Genomic DNA, 22,156 nt, shown 5'->3' with positions numbered 1-22,156 from the left:
TTACCTTTGATTGGTCTCAATTATTTACCAGCTGGGACCAGTGTTGGGGCTATTCATGTTTTTTCAGACACACTAGGAAAATAATCAGAGTCTTCAAAAAGTGTTCATGAAATTTCTCTACTGGCTGTTTGCAGCTACTGTAATAATACATCAGACAATACATTTAAAAAACATATTTCAATTGTTTGTCAACCATGTTCTTTCAAACTGTGATAATCTAGTCAATTTGATAGACAAACCCACATGCTCTAGACTATTTTGAAAGCTCAGTGTTTCACATGCCCAGAGTTGTCATTTTTCTTGTGCCATACTACCAAGATCTTATCAAACTGCTTGCTGAAGAGATGCATTTCTGCCACATCCACAAATCCTGTTTCACATTTCTGCAATTTATTTACTTTAACAAACAGTCAGAGGTAACCAATTCTGTAATTTTTTGACCTATTTGTTATTGTCATATAAATGCCAGAGGGAAGAAGCAAAAATACTATCATGAAGTAAAGATTCAAACCAAATTAAAGGACAAATTAAAAGAGTACATACATTATTCCACACTAATCCTCTATCAGTCATAGCTAATAAGACTTATGATGCTAAACCAGTTACTATTAGTTAGAGTACTGTATTGCTTTATATAGGAACACATGAAAGCTGTTCTGAATTAAAGAGTTTCCTCTTTCCCCATGGTGAGCTTCTCTCATTAAAGAAAAATGGTTTTAAGTCTTGCAGATAAAACAACATATGAAAATCCTCAGGCCTGCAGAGCACAAAATTGCTGAAATACAGCCAGTATGTGATGGTCCAGTTCAGCTGTAAACAGGAGGTTCTCCAGGGTCACCATGTACTGCTGAATTATCTGGTGATGCTGCAGATAAAAAGATAAACCTTTGTTGTTTTCATTCATCTTCATACACAAAAACAGGCAGAAGAGTCAAGACATATTGTATCACAGATCAAATGTTTTCACCAGAACTAACAAGCACATCTAATTTACATAACACATTAATCACTGTTGACTGCAAGAAGGGAGGGTACATTGAAATCATGTTTTGAGAAGTACTGGGTTCCCTGTAGCTACTCATTTCTAATCCTGATTCTGAATAGTGTGTAGAGGCAACTGCACAGATATGCTAGGACTCAGGACATTTGCTTTAGCATTAAGTCATTTTTATGATCAGGGTAGAGACTAACCCATAGAGGGAATTACGCCATTAATCCCATGCAGTTTCCCATCCTCTAATACAATTTATGTTCATGTAAACACAAATAATTTTCTATTACTCTGGCTGTTGCTTTCAGGCAGTTACTTAACTGGCTTTTTACATCTGTTGCCAGATTTAATATAGAGCCAAGTGTTCCAAACTATATTTTTAAATAGCTATTAATTATAATCAGATACATAAATTTAAAACATTTTCATCCACTTGTTAGGCACTTATTTTGGTATACTTGTTCTCTCAAGACTCCACCCTTACTATAACATGTGGTAAGAAAAAATCAGCTACATTTACAACCACATCTAATATTGTTTTGTACTATATTCACAGTGCAAGAAACAAATCAAGGAGCTCAACCTCCAGTCATTTAGCAAGTCTGTAGCAAAGATGGGGTCAAAACCAGAGACAGATGCAGCCAAAACTCACACTAGTCCCTGAAAAAGACTGGTGATGCCAACTATGTCTGTTCTAATGGAGCTGGTAAAAATAAGTGACCAAGCTCAGCTCTCAAATCATGTAAGCTTTTCATTCCAGCAGCTGCTCAAAGCCTTCCAAACCAAGAAGTGAAACTTACCTGTAGGAAGATTTGCTGCAACCTCTCTATACAGCTTTTGTACCAAGGCGTAAATACATCAATCCCACCAGTTTCACAGCGCACTAAGTGTTCAGTTAACAACATAATGAAACGCTGTAGAAGAACACAAATAGAATGTTGGTTCAGCAAATCTTTTCAGATGAAAATAGGTCACTAGCCTCAGATGAGATGATCCATGGGACATTTGACAGACAGAAGCTTTGAAGAGCAATGTCAGAATGAATATTTCACTTAGGAGACACTAAGTAGAGTAACTACTTATATTCAAAATACCTTTTGTTTGTTTAGGAAATTGCATGCTATCAAAAGAACCCATTTTCTCAGGCTCTTGATGCTGAAACAATTCTTGTTTAGGGGAGTTAGGCAGTTCTTTGATTCTTATCCAGAATAAGCCCACCTACCCCTTCCCATGTACTCACACCAAGAAAATGATTAAGATACAAATGATGCTACAAAGACATCACCCATCATTACCTGGAATATAACAAGGAAGAGATTCTTCTGTTCACTCTGGGCTGATTCTACTCTCTCCTGCAAGCGTTCTATTTGCTCCTCTAGAGGTCCATCTTCCCTATCACTACTTCGGTCATCGTCGTCATCATCTTCATCACTTTCTCGCTGTAAGTAAAAACGAAACACAAATCACTGGAGATGTGACTACCTGTGGATTCTGCTAGTATCCATTGGAATGATAAACAGGCCTCTTGGTTGACCAAACACAAAGTCTGCAGCACAACTGAAGCTGCTCTGTAGCCTTTCAAGTGCTATATATGTTGAGGGTTGCTTACTTTATAAATACAATTCAAGAAGGAAATTTGGAAGAAGAATGAGAAGCTTAAGCTGAATCAACTTGAGACAATGCCAGGATGGAAAAGGCCTGGAAACAAACAAACAAAAAAACCCAAACAGAAGAACCATGGCAGGTTGTACTGGGTCTGGCTCAGGTGCAGTTAATTTTCTTCATAGCAGCCCATATGGTGCTGTATTTTGGATTTGTGATTAAAACAGTGCTGAAAACTGTATTGGGTTTATGTGGCAAGGTTTTGGCAGTGGGGGGGGCTGCAGGGGTGGCCTCTGTGAGAAGAGACCGGAGCCGCCCTGTGCTGGACACAGCTGGTGCCAGCCAGCTCCAAAACAGACCCACCATTGGACAACGCTGAGCCCATCAAAGAAGCTGGTGGCACCTCTGTGAAACATATTTAAGAAAGAGCAAAATGCTACACAGCAGAAAGAACTGAGGGAAAAAAGTGTGAGAAACAATCCTGCAGACACCAAGGTCAGAGAAGAAGGAGGAGGAGGAGGCACTCCAGGCACTGGAGCAGAGATTCCCCTGCAGCCTGTGGAGAGATCATGGTGGAGCAGGTGGATATTCCCTGAAGGACTGCAGCCTATGGAGAGGACCCATGCTGGAGTAGAGGAAAAGTGTGAGGAGGAAGGAGCAGCAGAGAGGAACTGTTATGAACTGACTGCAACCCCCCCATTCCCCATCCATCCTGCAATACTGAGGGGGAGGAGGTAGAGGAGTTGGGAATGAAGGAGTGAATTTGAGCCTTGGATAAATGTTGGGGAGAAGGTGTTGTTTTAATTTTGTCTTTGTTTCTCACTACCCAAATCTATTTTAATTGGCAATAAATTTAATTTTCCCCAAGTCGAGTCTGTTTTGTCCATAATGGTAATTGGTTAAGTAATCTCCCTGTCTTTATCTTGACCCATGAGATTTTCCATCTCTTTTATCCTCCTGTCCTGTTGAGGAGGGGGAGTGAGAGAGTGGCTGGGTGGGCATCTGGCTGCCAGCCAAGGTCAACCCACCACAACAACAACACACCAATGTTTTAGCTATTGCTGAACAGTGCTTGCACAGCATCAGGGCCTTTTCTTTTTCCCACTTTGCCCCTCCAGCGAGTAGGCTGGGGGTGGACGAGATGTTGGGAGGGGACACAGCTGAGACAGCTGATCCCAACTGACCAGAGGGATAGTCCATACTATATGACATCATGCTCAGCAATAAAAAAAATAGAGGCTTGGTCTTCCAAGGTAGCCATTGCTTGGAGAGTGCCTGGGCATTGGTCTGCTGGTGGGAGGTGGTGGGTGACTGCCTTTGTATCACTTGTTTTTTTCCTCTTTCCTTCACTTATTAAACTGTCTTTATCTCAACCCAGTTTTTCCTGCTTTTGGTCCTCCTATCCTCTCCCCCATCTCACTGCAGGGGAAAGTGAGCAAGCGGCTGTGTGGTGCTTGGCTGCTAGCTGGGGTCAACCCACCACACAGGTTTAAAGACTTGCAAGATCATTTTCTAGTGGAGCCACAAAAAGATGGTAGGCTGACTATCGTCAACAGACAAATAGCAGCTCAGTAACATATCCATGGCAGACCTTTTTAAAAACTTGTCTAAACACTGTTCCAGGACTCAGATTTCATTCAAGAACCTCACTGATGTCACAAGGGTTGCCAAAACCAAATATCTTTTGTGCCAGAACTCAGATGGATCTGGTGGGTTAGCACAGCTTAGAGGAAAGGGACTGGAGCCCAGGGTGTTCAAGTGGGAAGACAACATATGAAACCTACTGGATGCTCTCCAATTAAAAAGGGCCAGAAAGGCAGCCAACCTCATAACAATAAAAATACCATGCTAGTTCCCCTTTAAAAAAAAGAGTACATTATATCAGATCTGCTATGTAGTAATTGGATAAGGAAAAGTCCTACACAAGTCCTATACAAGGCTCCAAGGTGCATGGAGCCTTTGTTGCAGCTGTCTCCTGATTAGGGAGGGTCAAGCACCCTTTTAGCCAGTGCTCGGGAGAGGCCAATATGAGCCAGGCCTAGAAGGCAGCTCCCAGAGGGCAGCTAACAGATGCAGCCGACAGGTGCAGCAGTTTGTGCAGAAAGGTGCCTCAGCTGAATTTGTACCAGCGTAACGGTCTCAGGTATGGTGGTAACATGCCACAGGGCAGATTCCCCAGCAGTTGTTGGAGCAGCTGCCCCTGCCAGGGCAGAGGCTTTGACACAGACAGAGCTTTGGATGGTGGTGGTGGCACCTCTCCAAGTCCCAAGCTGCAGGGACTGTCTGGGGCCTCTCTCTGACACCAGAAGAGAAGGCCCTCTGTTCTGCAGGAGGTGTGCTGTCTTGGAGGAGCTGTGTTGCCCACTGGAAGAGTTATGGTAAGAAGTAAGCAGGCTGCGCAGCCTGTGTTCCTCAAACATTATTCCTTGAACCAATTAATCTCAGACTGGCTGATGATTTGTGGCTTGTGCTGATCCTTTGTATCCACTGTGTTCACAAGGGCCATCTCCCAATATGTTGTCTGGATGTGTGAAAGCCTTACTGAAATTAATTAAAATAGACCTTCAAAATTCTCTTCTTCCAAGCAATGATTGAGATCAGGAGGAGGGAAGCTCAGGGCAGGTGAGAAAATTTTGTGTCAGTGCTGGTAAATGTTTGTGGTGCACATCTCAAATCAAGATAAAAAAAAAAAAAATTACTTCCTCTGCCATGCTCCTAAGCATGGTGCCAAACCTAACTGTAACTAGTGTCTGATGTGACTCTGGATTTCCTATTTGTTTGCAGTCAGAATCATACCAGGGAGATGTCTACCCCCTGGCCACTGGAGTCCAGCCAGCGCCAACAGCACAAGAATAGCTGAATGGAATTAACAAAGGCTGGCATGTGGAGAGCAGCCCAAACCTTTTTCAGTTGTCCAGTGTTTGTGTAAGGTGCTGTTAGTTCTTGGATCCATTAACTTCCAGAGAAACAGTCAAGGAGGAAAATGAGATGCATAAAAATTATAGATATAAACAAAAATTATTTAATGGCTAAAATATTCCCCACAGTGAATAAACTCCAGAAATCTTTCCAGTCAAGTGCTTTAATATTTTTCCCTCCAGATTTTTTAATGCATTGTTTAATACTGGTTTTGGAATGTCCTCTGTGAGTGCTAAACAGCTGCCTACTTCCCTTTGTAGCAGGACAGGCCCTATGCTTGAGACCAGGCTCTGGAACTGTGAATTTCTTGCACAATTTCTTGGGGAAGAGACATTCCAGAAAACCAGATGTTGTGGTTTAGCCCAAGTCGGCAACCAAGCACCACACAGCCGCTCGCTCACCCTCACCCCTGGTGGGATGGGGGAGAGAATCTGAAGAGCAAAAGTAAGAAAACTTGTGGGTTGAGATAAGAACAGTTTAATAATTGGAATAATATAATGATAAATTGTAATGAAAAGGAAAATAACGAGAGAGAGAAACAAAACCCAGGAAAAACAAGTGATGCAACTGCTCACCTGCCAACCAACACCCAGCCGGTCCCCAAGCAGCGATCGCTCCCCCTGGCCAACCCCCCCCAGTTTATATACTGAGCATGACGTCATATGGTATGGAATAGCCCTTTGGGCAGTTTGGATCAACTATTCTGGCTGTGCCCCCTCCCAGCTTCTTGTGCCCCTGGCAGAGCATGGGAAGCTGAAAAGTCCTTGACTGGCATAAGCAGTACTGAGCAACAACTAAACCATCAGTGTGTTATCAGCATTATTCTCATCCTATATCCAAAAGACAGCACTGTGCCTGCTACTAGGAAGAAAATTAACTCTATCCCAGCCGAAACCAGGACACCAGACACAAGCCAGTACCATGACTGAAGAGGAAGGATGCCACTGGAGGAAATCCAGAAGCGAAGTAAGATCCAAGACAACAGAAAAGAGATGAAAGTGGAGGAGGAAGTGCTGAAAGACAGGCAAACAAGCCTGTCAAATGGCTTTGACGTATTTGAGTGTCCACCACCAAAAAATGAAAATGAGGTGTGAAAGCATGTGGGGTCAAGGGTTGGGGCTATGAGGAGAAAATCAGAGGCAGTTGGCAAAAAAAATACAATCTGTGAAGTGTCAGGAATGAAGAAGTTCCAATTGAGGATTTGTTTTGCAGAGACTGGGCAATTGCAAAGTTCAGAGCCCCCACAGCTATGTGGCCTGCACTTCCAGTGCACATGTTCACCTTCCTATCATGACCAAGTCCTGTCCCACAAAGGCAGAGCAGTGTTATTACTTTTGTGATCAGTGGAAGATTAAGGAGTGAAATGACTTGCATGACGTTACACAGGGAAACCGCGACAGAATCAATTTTAATGGAGGCTCAGCTTTCTTGCACATCCCCTATGACCAGATGTCAGAGTCCAATATTCTCTGATCAGGTTCTTTTAGATATTCCATGTGTGGAGGGTGTAATGTTTGATATCAAATTTACTTATTTGAAGATAGTTGATGTTACACAGGATTTCTAATTTAGCAGAGTGATACAAAATATACTGAAATCACAATACAAATGTGAGCTACACTTAGCAAAATATAGCAATTGCAATATACGGTTCAATTACAATACCAATTTGATCTCCATTACCGGACATAATTGCTAATTTGCCCAATACAACCCGACAGTACCATTCCACATGCTTCACCTAAGGGCAACAAAAGACGGTTGTTGTACCACCAAGGTTGGCTCCAGTAAGGCCTACTGATGGGCAAGGAACCCTTTGATGGGCTTAGATAATGGAAAATGCCCACTAGGCTGTGGCAAGCCTCTGCAACCACATGAAGATGTAAGCACAAGCTGGTGGCCCTCCTCAAAAACTCCAGGGACAACCAGTCCCAGAAAGACCAATAAGATTCATGCAAGTGAGAAAGGTTGCTCAAGCTAATGCTGTGAAATGGCAGAGGGCACCAGCCCTCTAATCACAGAGTGGAAGGCTTAGACTCCAGTGGCCCAACAAGGAGGCATGCATGCCAAAGACAGAAAGGGTTTTGCTGTCAGCCTTATCCCAACAGAAAGTCTGACACGGAATATGGAGAGCCCTGGGGTCCCATTTCCTAGTGCCAAGGTGATGGTGCCAGGAAAGTCAGGTACTAAAAAGGAGTGCAACACCTCGGGCAGCAACACATTTTACAGTGGCTCTTACTGATGAGACTGCTCAGTGGTGAGCTCAGTGTCTCTATCCTTGAAGCTGGAGAATAACACAGTGACAACAGTTTCAAGATGGTGATGGACAAAGATGGTGCTGAAACCTCTGGCCAGCAGAGAGGCATGATCATACAGTGCTTTGTCTTTGTCAGGTGCAAAGCATCAGAAAAGACTTTCTCAGTCCACCTGAACAACCAGGTGAGATTCTGTAGCAGCTGTTTGTGTCTGAGATCTCTGTTCTGTCAGCACAGCCTGGAGCAATTGAGGATTAAGACAGATGACTCACAGAGGACCCTTTAGTCGATCTTAAGAACAAATCAGCACTGGGGAGAAGTCGTTGAAGGAGACATGGGTGGAGCTGAATGATCATAAAATAATGTAGGTTGGAAGGGATGTCTAGAGGTCTCTGGTCCAACATGCTGCTCAGAATCACACGGTATCACAGAATCATTGAGGTTGGAAGGAATCTCTTGAGATCATCTAGTCCACCACCACCACCCCTGCTCAAGCAGGGTCAACCAGAGCAGGTTGCTCAGGACATTGTCCAATCGGGTTTTGAATATCTCCACTGATGGAGACTCTTGCTCAAAGCAGGTCCAATCAGATCAGGTTGTTCAGGGCTTTGTCCAGTGAAATTTTCAGTGTCTCCAAGGATAACTGTCTCTTACCCTCATGAACAGCTTCTTCCACTTGCTAATAATTAGAGTGTCTACACTGAAGTAAACTATGTGACTGCATCTCATGTATATGCACCCTAGCTAAAGTGCTTACTGCCTAAAGCATAACCCCTGATCCACAGTATTTGCCATGTTTTTATACATTTGTATTAACTTTTGTAACACTAGAGCCTTGATAGGTTTTGAGTAGAAATATACTCATTTCACTGATGGTCTGTGCAGAATAAAGTATGACCCAGGTTCCTTGACCACTTCATTGTAAGGGTATGTAGAAGGAGAGTGTCTGCTCCTTTAAGGGTATCTGGTCAAAGGAGCCATACACAAGAACATATAGAGACATTTGAAACTCCATGCAGTAATACTTTCAGTAAGATTGTGGCTGGGTACTCTCCGTGAGGGGGAGTGGCCCTTTTATGTGAGAGAACAGCTGGAATGCATGGAGCCCTGCCTGGGGATGGCTGATGAGCCAACTGAGAGCTTATGGGGTAAGGACTGAAGAGAAGACAGGTAAGGGTGGCATTGTAGTGGGTGTCTGCTATAGGCCACCTGACCAGGAAGACCAAGCAGATGAGGCCCTCTACGGACAGATAGGAGCAGCCTTGTGTTCACAGGCCCTGGTCCTCACAGGGGACTTCAACCACCCCGATATCCATAGGAGGGACAACACAGCAGGGCATAAGCAATCCTGGAGGTTCCTGGAGAGCAGACAACAACTTCCTCACCCAAGTGATAGAGGAGCCAATGAGGAGAGGTGCTCTGCTGGACCTCCTACTGACCAACAAGGAGGGGCTCGTTGGGGATGTGAAGGTCAAAGGCAGCCTTGGCTGCAGTGACCATGAGATGGTGGAGTTCAGGATCCCAAGAGGGGGGAGAAGGGTGAAAAGCAAGCTCGCAACCCTGGACTTGAGGAGAGCAGACTTTGGCCTCTTCAGAGATCTGCTTGGAAGTGTCCTGTGGGATAAAGCCCTGGAGAGAAGAGGGGCCCAAGAAAGCTGGTTGATATTCAAGGATCACCTCCTCCAAGCTCAAGAGTGGTCCATCCCAATGAGCAGGAAGTCAGGGAAAAGTGCCAGGAGGCCTGCATGGATGAAAAATGAACTCCTGGCCAAACTCAAACACATAAAGGAAGGTGGAAGCAGACACAGGTAACCTAAGCAAGGCTGATGTCCTGTTGGGAGTCTGCTATAGACCACCCAACCAGGATGTAGGAGTAGATGAAGCGTTCTACAAGCGGCTGGCAGAAGTCTCGCAATCGCTAGCGCTTGTTCTCGTGGGGGACTTCAACTTGCCAGACATCTGCTGGAAATACAACACAGCAGAGAGGCAACAGTCTCGGAGGTTCCTGGAGCGTGTGGAGGATAACTTTCTGATGCAGCTGGTAAGTGAGCCTACCAGGGGAGGTGCCTCACTTGACCTGCTGTTTACTAACAGAGGACTCATGGGAGATGTCGTGGTCAGTGGCCGTCTTGGGCTTAGCGACCACGATATGATAGAGTTCTCGATTCAGGGCGATGCCAATCGGAGGGGCAGCAAAACTGTTACCATGGACTTCCGGAGGGCAGACTTTGGCCTGTTCAGGACCCTGGTTGGGAAAGTCCCTTGGGAGGCAGTCCTGAAAGGCAAAGGGGTCCAGGAAGGCTGGGCCTACTTCAAGAAGGAAGTCTTAAGGGTGCCGGAGCGGGCTGTCCCCATGTGCCGTAAGAGGAACCGGCGGGGAAGACAACTGGCCTGGCTGAACAGGGAGCTTTTGCGGGGACTCAGGGAAAAAAGGAGAGTCTACCACTTTTGGAAGAAGGGGCGGGCAACTCAGGAGGAGTACAGGGATCTTGTTAGGTCATGCAGGGAGGGAATTAGAAAAGCAAAAGCCCAGCAAGAAGTTAATCTGGCCAATGCTGTAAAAGATAATAAAAAATGCTTTTATAAGTATATCAGCAATAAAAGAAGAGCCAAGGAGGATCTCCATCCTTTGCTGGATGTGGGGGGGAACATTGTCACCGAGGACAAGGAAAAGGCTGAGGTACTTAACGCCTTCTTTGCCTCTGTGTTTAACAGCCAGACTGGTCATCCCCAGTGTACTCAGGCCCCTGAGCTAGAGGATAGGGATGGGGACCAGAATGGAGCCCTCATAGTCCAGAAGGAAGCAGTTAACAACCTGCTATGCCACCTGGATGCTCACAAGGCTATGGGGCCAGATGGGATCCACCTGAGAGTACTGAGGGAACTGGCAGAGGAGCTTGCCAAGCCACTTTCCATCATCTGTCAGCAGTCCTGGTTAACAGGGGAGGTCCCTGATGACTGGAGGCTTGCCAATGTGACGCCCATCTACAAGAAGGGCTGGAAGGAGGATCTGGGGAACTACAGGCCTGTCAGCCTGACCTCGGTGCCAGGAAAGATTATGGAGAGGTTCATCTTGAGTGAACTCAACAGGCAAGTGCAGGTCAACCAGGGGATCGGGCCCAGCCAGCATGGGCTCATGAAAGGCAGGTCCTGCTTGACCAACCTGATCTCCTTTTATGACCTGGTGACCCGCCTGGTGGATGAAGGAAAGGCTCTGGACGTCATCTACCTGGACTTTAGCAAAGCCTTTGACACGGTCTCCCATAGCATTCTCCTTGGGAAGCTGGCAGCTCATGGCTTGGACGGGCGTAGTCTTCGCTGGGTAAAAAAATGGTTGGGTGGGGGAGCCCAGAGAGTTGTGGTGAATGGAGTTAAGTCCAGTTGGCAGCCGGTCATGAGCGGTGTTCCCCAGGGCTCCGTTTTGGGGCCAGCTTTGTTTAATATCTTTATCAATATCAATATCTGGATGAGGGGATTGAGTGTACCCTCAGTAAGTTTGCAGATGACACCAAGTTGGGTGGGAGTGTCGATCTGCTGGAGGGTAGGATGGCCCTGCAGAGGGACCTGGACAGGCTGGACCGATGGGCCGAGGCCAACTGGATGAGGTTTAACAAGGCCAAGTGCCGGGTCCTGCTCTTGGGTCACAACAACCCCATGCAACCATACAGGCTTGGGGAAGAGTGGCTGGAAAGCTGCCTGGCCGAAAAGGACCTGGGGGTGCTGGTTGACAGCTGGCTGAACATGAGCCAACTGTGTGCCCAGGTGGCCAAGCAGTCCAACAGCATCCTGGCTTGTATCAGGAATAGTGTGGCCAGCAGGAGCAGGGAGGTGATTGTCCCCCTGTACTCAGCACTGGTGAGGCCGCACCTGGAATACTGTGTCCAGTTTTGGGCCCCTCAATACAAGAAAGACATTGAGGTGCTGGAGCGTGTCCAGAGAAGGGCAACAAAGCTGGTGAAGGGTCTGGAGCACAGGCCTTATGAGGAGCGGCTGAGGGAACTGGGGTGGTTTAGTCTGGAGAAGAGGAGGCTGAGGGGAGACCTTATCGCTCTCTGCTACTACCTGACAGGAGGTTGTAGTGAGGTGGGTGTTGGTCTCTTCTCCCATGTAGTTAGTGATAGGACAAGAGGAAATGGGCTCAAGCTGCACCAGGGGAGGTTTAGGTTGGATATTAGGAAAAATTTCTTCACGGAAAGGGTAGTCAAGCATTGGAACAGGCTGCCCAGAGAGGTGGTGGAGTCACCATCCCTGGAAGTGTTCAAAATACGGGTAGACGTGGCACTTCGGGACATGGTTTAGTCTAGTCTACCCTTGATTGGTTTAGTGTGGACTTGGTAGTGTAGGCTAATGGTTGGATTGGATGATCTTAAAGGTCTTTTCCAACCTAAACTATTCTATGATTCTATGAATCTAATACAGAGACACTCTCTGAGAATACAGGGCTGATGTTAGAACAGCCAAAGCCCACCTCAAACTGAATCTGGCAAGGGATGCCAAAGACAACAAAAAGGACTTCTGTAAGTACATAAGAGGCAAAAGGAAGACTGGGGAAAATGAGGTCCCATTGCTGAATGAGACAGGGGACCTGGTGACACAGGACATGGAAAAGGCTGAGATACTGAGTGCCGCCTTTGCCTCAGTCTTTACTGGCAAGACCAGCCTTCAGGAATCCCAGGCCCCAGAGACCAGGGGGAAAGTCTGGAGTGAGGAAGGCGTACCCTTGGTGGAAGAGGATCTGGTCGGGGAATACTTAAGCAAAAAGGATGCACATAAGTCCACGGGCCCTGCTGGGATACACCCATGAACACTGAGGGAGCAGGTAGATGTCATTGTGAAGCCCCTCTCAATAACCTTTGAAAAATCATGGTGATGCAAGTGTCACCCCTCCCTTCAAGAAGGGCAAGAAAGAGGACCCAGGGAACTACAGGCTGGCCAGCCTCACCTCGATCCCTGCGAAGGGGATGGAGCAGCTAATCCTGGAATCCAGGCACGCGAAGGACAGGACGGTCGTCAGGAGCAGTCATCGTGGCTTCACCAAGGGGGAGTCGCGCTTGACCGACCCGATAACCTTCTATGATGAAATGACCGGCTTGGTAGACGAGGGGAGAGCAGCGGCTATTGTCTACCTAGCCTTCCGGAAGGCTTTTGACACCGTCTCCCGTAAGATCCTCATAGAGACGCTGATGAAGTATGGGCTGGATGAGCAGACAGCGGGGTGGGTTGGCAACTGGCTGAACAGCTGGGCCCAGAGGGTGGTGATCAGTGGCACGAAGTCTAGCTGGAGGCCGGTAACTAGCGGTGTACCCCGGGGGTCAATGCTGGGTCCGATCCTGTTCAACATCCTCATGAATGACCTGGATGACGGGTAGACAGACTGTACCCTCAGCGAGTTTGCTGATGATACAAAACCGGGAGGAGTGGCTGATACACCAGAGGGTTGCGCTGCCATCCAGAGGGACCTCGACAGGCTGGAGAAATGGGCAGGCAGGAGCCTCGTGCGGTTCGACAAGGGGAAGTGCAAAGTCCTGCACCTGGGGAGGAACAACCCCGTGCACCAGTATATGCTGGAGGCCGACCGGCTGGAAAGCAGCTTTGCAGAAAAGGACGCGGGGGGGCTCCTGGCGGGCACCAAGTTGAACGTGAGCCGACAACGTGCCCTTGCCGCAAAGAAGGCTAAGGATATCCTGGGCTACATTAGGCAAAGTATTGCCAGCAGGTTGAGGGAAGTGATCCTTCCCCTCTACTCAGCACTGGTGAGGCCACACCTGGAGTGGTGTGTCCAGTTCTGGGCTCCTCAGTACAAGAGAGACATGAACACAGTAGAGAGAGTCCAGCGAAGGGCCTCAAGGATGATTAAGGGACTGGAGCATCTCTCCTGAGGAAAGGCTGAAACAGCTGGGACTGTTTAGCCTGGAGAAGAGCAGGCTCAGGGTGGATCAATATACAGAGATTCATAGAATCATAGAATAGTTTAGGATGGAAAGGACCTTTAAGATCATCCAGTCCAACCATTAACCTAACACTACCAAGTCCACCACTAAACCAGTTAAGGGGAGAGTAGCAATTTCATGTTTCCTGGCTTGGTGGCTGGATTATTTTTAATGAAAGTAAAAACTAGGAATCATTAAGGTTGGAAAGGATGTCTAAGATCATCAGTCCAACACCACCATGCCCACTAAACCATGTCCCAAAGTGCCACGTCTACCCGTTTTTTGAACACTCCACCACCTCTCTGGGCAGCCTGTTCCAATGCTTGAATACCCTTTCCATGAACAAATTTTTCCTAATATCCAACCTAAACCTCCCCTGGCGCAGCATGAGCCCATTTCCTCTTGTCCTGTCGCTAGTTACTTGGGAGAAGAGACCAACACCCACCTCACTACAACCTCCTTTCAGGTAGTTGTAGAGAGTGATAAGGTCTCCCCTCAGCCTCCTCTTCTCCAGACTAAACAATCACAGTTCCCTCAGCCACTCCTCATAAGGCCTGTGCTCCAGACCCTTCACTAGAATCATTGCCCTTCTCTGAACACGCTCCAGCACCTCAATGTCTTTCTTGTATTGAGGGGCCCAAAACTGGACACAGTATTCCAGGTGCAGCCTCACCAGCGCCGAGTACAAGGGCACAATCACCTCCCTGCTCCTGCTGGCCACACTATTCCTGATACAAGCCAGGATGCTGTTGGCCTTCTTGGCCACCTGGGCACACTGCTGGCTCATGTTCAGCTGGCTGTCGACCAGCACCCTCAGGTCCTTTTCAGCCAGGCAGCTTTCCAGCCACTCTTCCCCAAGCCTGTATGGTTGCATGGGGTTGTTGTGACCCAAGAGCAGGACCCGGCACTTGGCCTTGTTAAACCTCATCCAGTTGGCCTCGGCCCATCGGTCCAGCCTGTCCAGGTCCCTCCACAGGGCCTTACAACCCAGAGCAGATCGACACTCCCACCCAATTTGGTGTCATCTGCAAACTTACTGAGGGTACACTCAGTTCCCTCATCCAGATCATTGATAAAGATATTGAACAGGATTGGGCCCAAAACAGAGCCCTGGGGAACACCGCTCATGACCGGCTGCCAACTGGACTTAACTCCATTTGCAACTACTCTCTGGGCTCGGCCACCCAGTCAGTTTTTTTCCCAGCAAAGAGTATGCCCATCCAAGCCATGAGCTGCCAGCTTCCCAAGGAGAATATTGTGGGAGACGGTGTCAAAGGCTTTGCTAAAGTCCAGGTAAATGACGTCCAGAGCCTTTCCTTCATCCACCAGGCGGGTCACCAGGTCATAGAAGGAGATCAGGTTGGTCAAGCAGGACCTGCCCTTCATGAACCCATGCTGGCTGGGCCCGATCCCCTGGTTGACCTGCACATGCCTGTTGAGCGCTCTCAGGAAGAACCGCTCCATAATCTTTCCCGGCACTGAGGTCAGGCTGACAGGCCTGTAGTTCCCCAGATCCTCCTTCCGGCCCTTCTTGTAGATGGGCCTCACATTGGCAAGCCTCCAGTCATCAGGGACCTCCCCTGTTAACCAGGACTGCTGATAGATGATGGAAAGTGGCTTGGCAAGCTCCTCTGCCAGCTCCCTCAGTACTCTCAGGTGGATCCCATCTGGCCCCATAGACTTGTGAGTGTCCAGGTGGCGTAGCAGGTTATTAACTGCTTCCTCCTGGATTATGGGGGCTCCATTCTGCTCCCCGTCCCTGTCTTCCAGCTCCGGGGGCTGAATACCCTGGGGATGGCTGGTCTGGCTATTAAAGACAGAGGCAAAGAAGGCATTAAGCACCTCAGCCTTTTCCTCATCCTTGGTGACAATGTTCCCCCCTGCATCCAGCAAAGGATGGAGATTCTCCTTGGCTCTCCTTTTATTGTTGATGTATTTGTAAAAACATTTTTTACTATCTCTTACAACAGTGGCCAGATTGAGTTCTAGCTGGGCTTTTGCCTTTCTAATTTCCTCTCTGCATGACCTAACGAGATCCCTGTACTCTTCCTGAGTTGCCCGCCCCTTCTTCCAAAAGTGGTAGACTCTCCTTTTTTCCCTGAGTCCCCGCAAAAGCTCCCTGTTCAGCCAGGCCAGTTGTCTTCCCTGCCGGTTCCTCTTACGGCACATGGGGACAGCCCGCTCCGGCACCCTTAAGACTTCCTTCTTGAAGAAGGCCCAGCCTTCCTGGACCCCTTTGCCTTTCAGGACTGCCTCCCAAGGGACTTTCCCAACCAGGGTCCTGAACAGGCCAAAGTCTGCCCTCCGGAAGTCCATGGTAACAGTTTTGCTGCCCCTCCTCCTTACGTCACCAAGAATCGAGAACTCTATCATATCATGGTCGCTAAGCCCAAGACGGCCACTGACCATGAGATCTCCCACGAGTCCTTCTCTGTTTGTAAACAGCAGGGCAAGTGAGGCACCTCCCCGGTAGGCTTGCTTACCAGCTGCATCAGGAAGTTATCTTCCACACAGTCCAGGAACCTCCAAGACTGTTGCCTCTCTGCTGTGTTGTATTTCCAGCAGATGTCTGGGAAGTTGAAGTCCCCCACGAGAACAATATATATAAATATACCTGAAGGGAAAGTGCAAAGAAGATGGAGCCAGGCTCTTTCCATTGGTGTCTAGTGACAGGACAAGAGGCAACGGGCACAAACTGAAACACAGAAGGTGTTGTCTGAACATAAGGAAACACTTTTTTACCTATGAGGGTGAGTGAGCACTGCAATAGGTTGCCCAGAGAGGTTGTGGAGTCTCCCTCCTTGGATATATTCAAACACCATCTGGACATGTTCCTGGGAAACCAGCTCTAGGTCGCCCTACTTAAGCAGGGGGATTGGACAAGATTACCTCCAGAGGTCCCTTCCAACCTCAATCATTCTGTGATTAAATGATGTATAGCAAGAAAAGGGGAATCTGGTAGAGTAAGGCACATTCAATACATTAATTTACACAGATAGCTTCAGTCTCACAATGTTGTTTCTCTGCAATAATATCCATAAATTAACAGCTATAAACATCATCTTATTGTAAAAAGAGTATGTGCAACTTAAGACAAAAATAGGGCCATGTGCTAACTCACCTACTGTAAGCAAATCACACTTGCAATTTATATTTTTGAATGCAAACTAGCAACTTGAAAGATACTCTGACAACTCTGAATTACTGCAATATTTAAAGCAGAAGGACTTGAGAATTTGTAGTACTTGAGAATTTTGACATTTTCACACATAATCATACCCCCTCCCAACCTAGACTAACTGCTCAAGGACCAGTGGACACTGTGTTAACTCCCCTAGGAGCAGGCAGGTCAGCCTTGGCTTCATCCCATAACATGCCAGTCCACTTAGCACTGGGGCCATCAAAATTTGACATTTTACATCCTCAATGAGGAACTGCAGTCTGGTAAAGCACCTACTTCCAGAACTACTCATATTTTGTCTATTTTACTGTGGTGGGTTAACCTTGGCTGGCTGCCAGGTGTCCACCAAGGTGCTCTATCACTCCCCTTCCTCAGCGGGACAGGGGGAGAAAATAAGATGAAAACCTTGTGGGTTGAGATAAAGGCAGTTTAGTAAAGAAAAGCAAAGGCCAAGGGATGAATCAAAGGAAACAAACAACAAAAAAAAAAATCTGTTCTCTACTGATCAGCAGGCTATATCCAGCCACTTCCTAGGAAGTGGTACGCATAGTGGTTGCTTTGGAAGACAAACACCTTAATAACGAATGCCCCCCTTCCTCCTCCTCCTTTCTCTTAGCTTTTATTGCTGAGCACAGCATCATATGGTATGGAATATCCCTTTGGTCAGTCTGGGTCAGCTGTCCTGGCTCTGTCCCCTCCCAACCTCTTGCCCACCCCCAGCCTACTGGCCTTTGGGGATGGGGTGTTGGCAAGACAGCCTTGATGCTGTGGGAGCACTGCTCAGCAGTAGCCCAAACACTGGTGTGTTATCAACACCTTTCCAGCTACCAATACACAGCACAGCGCTACGAGGGCTTCTATGGGGAAAGTTAACTCCATCCCAGCCAAACCCAATACATTTACTTACAAAAGTTATCTCATGGCATAACACTGCCCTTTAAAGCACTTGGTACTCAAGAGCTGCAGCTAGGAGACAGTACAGAAACAAAACCATAGGCATATCCATTGAATGATACCAGACAATCTCTTTGTCTCACAGTGAAATCAATGAATAGCTCTTCAGTACTCACAAACATTTGTTAATTGCTGATGAACATAGATTGAGGAGGTAAGCAACTACTGTGGCTGTTGCTGGGAATGAGCAAGGAAAAGAGCTGAAAGAGTTGGGATGAACTGACATCAGCAAACCATGAGGTCCTAGTGATCTCTCAGCTGATGCTCACAGGAAATGACTTGTGCTGGTGACATTTTTTGCATGATCCTGCATGTGTTCCATGTTGTGCCAAATTCTGATGTTAACCTAGGCCAAAGATTTAGAAGTAGCCTAGTGTTTTGTGCAGGTACTGGAAGACCATAGATCAACAAGGAAATACTTTCCTTTCTATGAAACTAAGATAATTTCTATAAATTGGCTTCATTCAATATCAGGATTAAATATTGTAGTCAGCCAAACTGTCTTGGGTCCTGCCCTCTGGGGCTGCTACAGGAGATACCACTCCCACTGTACTTTACAGCATCATTACTTAAACCTGAAGCCCCAAAATAGCCAAAAGTGAATTAAAAAAAAAGGACTGATTAGACTGGAGTGGCTGGCTAGGGACACTGAAAGTATTTGGTGCCATAAAACACTCAGATGGGGAAGGCACAGAAAGCACCTTCTTTTCCCAAGTGCAGTACAAAATCCCAGTAACCCAGCTGCTTGTCCAGGAATAACAAGCTTCTGCTATCACTTAGGACTTAAGAGTCCACACAATATGTCTAAAAATATTTGATAGTCATCTCACTGTAAATAGTAGTCTAGGTTATACAAGGACATTTGAAAATAAAATCCAAGAGAAGCAAAAGGCAGATGCAACCGTCCAAATCCAGCAGCATCTGTTAAAAGAACAGTGACAACTATCTCTGCTTCTCAATGACAGTTTGCTGCTTCCATGCACCACTTCATATGAGATACGAGGTCCTAAATGACTACTTACTAGTAAAATCTGAAAGTAACTAACAGAACCTACAGTAAACTTGAGTATGAATTTGAGTGTTCCTATTGCTACCCAATAATGTAACAGGAACCAAGATTCAAAAAACAGAGTGAAAGAAGGTCATGTTGGAACAAAAACTTACGAGAAAAACCTTGAATGGTGCAAATGCATGTGAAGTTCTTTAGAGACTTCACTTAATTCTCAGGCTCTAACAGCCTTTAGAAAAACATATGAAAAATGTGTCAACTTTAATGTCCTAGTACTAGAGATGGCAACACATGTAGATATGCCTCCTGACAGTATTTTTATTCAGCCCCTCCAAGAACCAATTGTGTGTCAGTCTGAAACGTGACAGCCTGCAGGTTACTTAGTATCAAATATATGTATAAAAAAATTAAACAAATTACTCTTTTGTGCTGTCTTGCCAATCTTGCCTTAGTCTCCTCCAGTTCTTTGTGAATCTTCAGTACATGCTTGTTCATTTTACGAATTGTGGAATGTAAGATTTCCCAGACATAGAACCTAGGAAAGATACAGAACCCAAAACAGTAAATCGCACACTGTTCCAAGACAGAAAATGCACAGGTCTGCTATAACTCTCAACTCTTCTTATTCAAACCATCAGAAACAGGGCAACTTCCTATTGCTACAGAGCAAGTTAAATTAATAAACAAACAGAGAAGCGCACAACACTGATCTAGGAGAAATTTACAACATTTAATTGTTATTACCTAGGACATCTACTGGAGTGAGCAAACATTCGATATTAAGAAAGCATATCGCTCACTTCTTACCTGTACTTTGCACTGAATTACCAAACCAGTGCTTTATTTCAGAATCATTCTGCAACACTACTAGCATCAAACTGCCAGGTCTAAGCATTTTTCCCACTCTCAGTTAACAATATATCCGAGGGTGATGCAGGATACATGCCCTAAGTGCAAGCCAAGACTCCACCGGGCTAGCAGCTATACAACAGGGTTAATGTTTCTTGTCCAGAAATGGTCCTAGAGCTTCTCCTTCCGCTTTGGCAAACTTACAGGCTACTTTCATGAATCTTGCTAGCATAGTTTTTTGCAGGACATAGAAATGCACACTGCAGCTCAGAGGAAAATACTAAAGCTTGTGTTTTAGGGAAGCAACACAATTTTATGTAGAGTTTAAAGCAAAATAATGAAAGTAAAAACTACAATTATTTTAAGTTAAAAATGGATTCTAACCATTTAAAATAAAAATTCAGATAAAAAGCAACTGAAGACAGAAATTCCACGCTTGTTACCTAGTAAAATCATGTGCAAGTTCTGAAGAGAAGATCCAGTTTGCTACTGCAGCGCAATCAACAATCTGTGTTCGAATCATCTTATCCACAAGAACAGCAATCATCTACATTTTGGGAAAGACAAGATGGTCATTCCTACCACAAGAAACGGTCGAGTTTACCTGCTGCAACATGGAGTCTGTGAAATTACTGTGGGCTAAGGTACAACCAGTCCTGGGTTGTATGAAAAGCTATTAGAGTCAAGTTTGGGATTATGCAACCTTGCAAATACATTAGTCAAACTAATGGGTGATTTCAAACACTTTAGGAAGCTAGTACTGCTTAAAGCAGACATCTCATTTGCAGAACCTAAAAATGCTCAAACTAGGGGAGCTGTATCAATCATGCCAAGTATACATTCACATTTAACAAGTTGTCTTTACTCCTCATGAGAGTGATGACTTCACTTTTCATTCAAGTGAGTACTTCTGCTATTCCCAAGAGCAAAAATACAAGAACTGAATTTTGAGACAAGGCATCAGAGAAGCAAGTCCCAATAGTCAACATTGGAGTATCCAACCAGAAGACATGTTCCTGTTACATAACCATAAGGTAACAGCAACTGCTAGCCTACTCTCCTTGGACTGCAACAGTCCCCAGTCACAACCATATGCTCTTTCCTGCAGGACCTCTTCATTTTAGAATGAAACCAGCACTGTATATAAGTATTTACTACAGGACCTTACCTTGATGAGGCTTGTGGGAAAATCAAGTAGGTAGCTACAAAAACTATCTTGTGATTAGAACAGCTTTGTGCCATTCAGAAGAAAGGGCCCATCTTAATTATTCATGTACTCCATACTGCAATACCCAAGAAACTCAAACTGCAACATATTTATTCTCATAATCATCCATTCTAAAATAGGGAAGTGTAACAAAGCTCAATTTAAGGTAGAAAACTAAATTAATGGAATGAATCAGAGAACTCATTTCTCAATTTCCAAGATTGCTTCCTATATGCATTTGTCTTAAGAAATTCTTCCTGGCATTATCCAGATTACCTAGTTTGAGCCTTCATGTAACACAGACATAGGAATTTTTGAAAGTATTCAATCTTGATGTTAAAGTTTCCCTTTATGACATCAAAGCCTTTGTGCCTCCAGAAAATAGCTGAGGCTGTGACCATCCATATTTTAAAGGTTGATATTTCAGGTAGGAATGTATATATATATTTAATCTCTGCTTTTTTTGATCCTTTTCTTTCAGAAGCTATTTTACAATATCTTACCTCTCTTTCAGGACCTGACTTTTAAGAATATTAAAAGTAATCTTTTAGTAACCCTAGAAAATGGGCCTCAGGCCCAGTAGCAAATGCAAGGATTCTCCAGCACTCAGTGAGATTACTTTTGGAAGTCTGGCTCATGCAACTGAGGCACCAATCACTTCCAGACATAATATATTACAAACACACCAGGGAAAAATATCCAAATAACTAATGCAGAAAAACTGAACACAAGTTTCTTACTGATCTCCATTTATAAACCAACAACAACATGGGGAAACAACTGCTGTAAAGAAATTGCATGTTTTAAACAACTGAGGTATTTTTCATAGTTCTTTCAGCACATTATTTCATCAGACTCAGGAATGAACTTTAACCATGGTAGTGTCACAGACAAATCTGTTCTGAACATTGGTTGAGAGCAGATTTACTTGCTCTGTCTGTGCATAACATTGATTCCAATCTGGTCTTTGTGGCTCATTGTGATTGCTAGTGAAAAACCACACAAGTGCTAAATAACCAGGTTCTCTCTTTTTGTCTACTAACCAGGTTCTCTCTTCAGTCTACTTCTGTGTTACAAGATCTACATCTTAAAAAGCATAAAGCACATGAATGCTGTTCTACTGAACTTTTAACGTGAAAGTCTCACTGACAGAGAATAAATTTGGTGTCCAGTTTAAGGCACTCAACTTCAATTCTTTTAAATACAAATAGACAACAGATGGTATTTTTAAGTAAACAAAGGAAATTGTAATGCTTTAT

General features: G+C 45.5%; 1 protein-coding gene across 2 annotated transcripts in view; it reads right to left on the bottom strand.

Moving 5' to 3' along the window:
- Positions 1–751: 751 nt before the first annotated feature.
- Positions 752–22,156, bottom strand: part of LOC142596495 (nuclear cap-binding protein subunit 1-like) — a 61,986-nt gene continuing 40,581 nt past the window's right edge. For both annotated transcript variants that reach the window (XM_075725621.1, XM_075725622.1), the window contains 5 exons: positions 20,134–20,237; positions 19,262–19,376; positions 2,287–2,430; positions 1,792–1,905; positions 752–865 (listed from right to left, as the gene is read on the bottom strand). In XM_075725621.1, the coding sequence (XP_075581736.1) occupies positions 752–865; positions 1,792–1,905; positions 2,287–2,430; positions 19,262–19,376; positions 20,134–20,237 (591 nt within the window). The remainder of the gene's footprint in view (positions 866–1,791; positions 1,906–2,286; positions 2,431–19,261; positions 19,377–20,133; positions 20,238–22,156) is intronic.

This window comes from Pelecanus crispus, chromosome W (assembly GCF_030463565.1).
Source record: "Pelecanus crispus isolate bPelCri1 chromosome W, bPelCri1.pri, whole genome shotgun sequence".
Lineage (NCBI taxonomy): Eukaryota > Metazoa > Chordata > Aves > Pelecaniformes > Pelecanidae > Pelecanus > Pelecanus crispus.
This window is presented reverse-complemented; position numbering and strand designations above follow the sequence as displayed.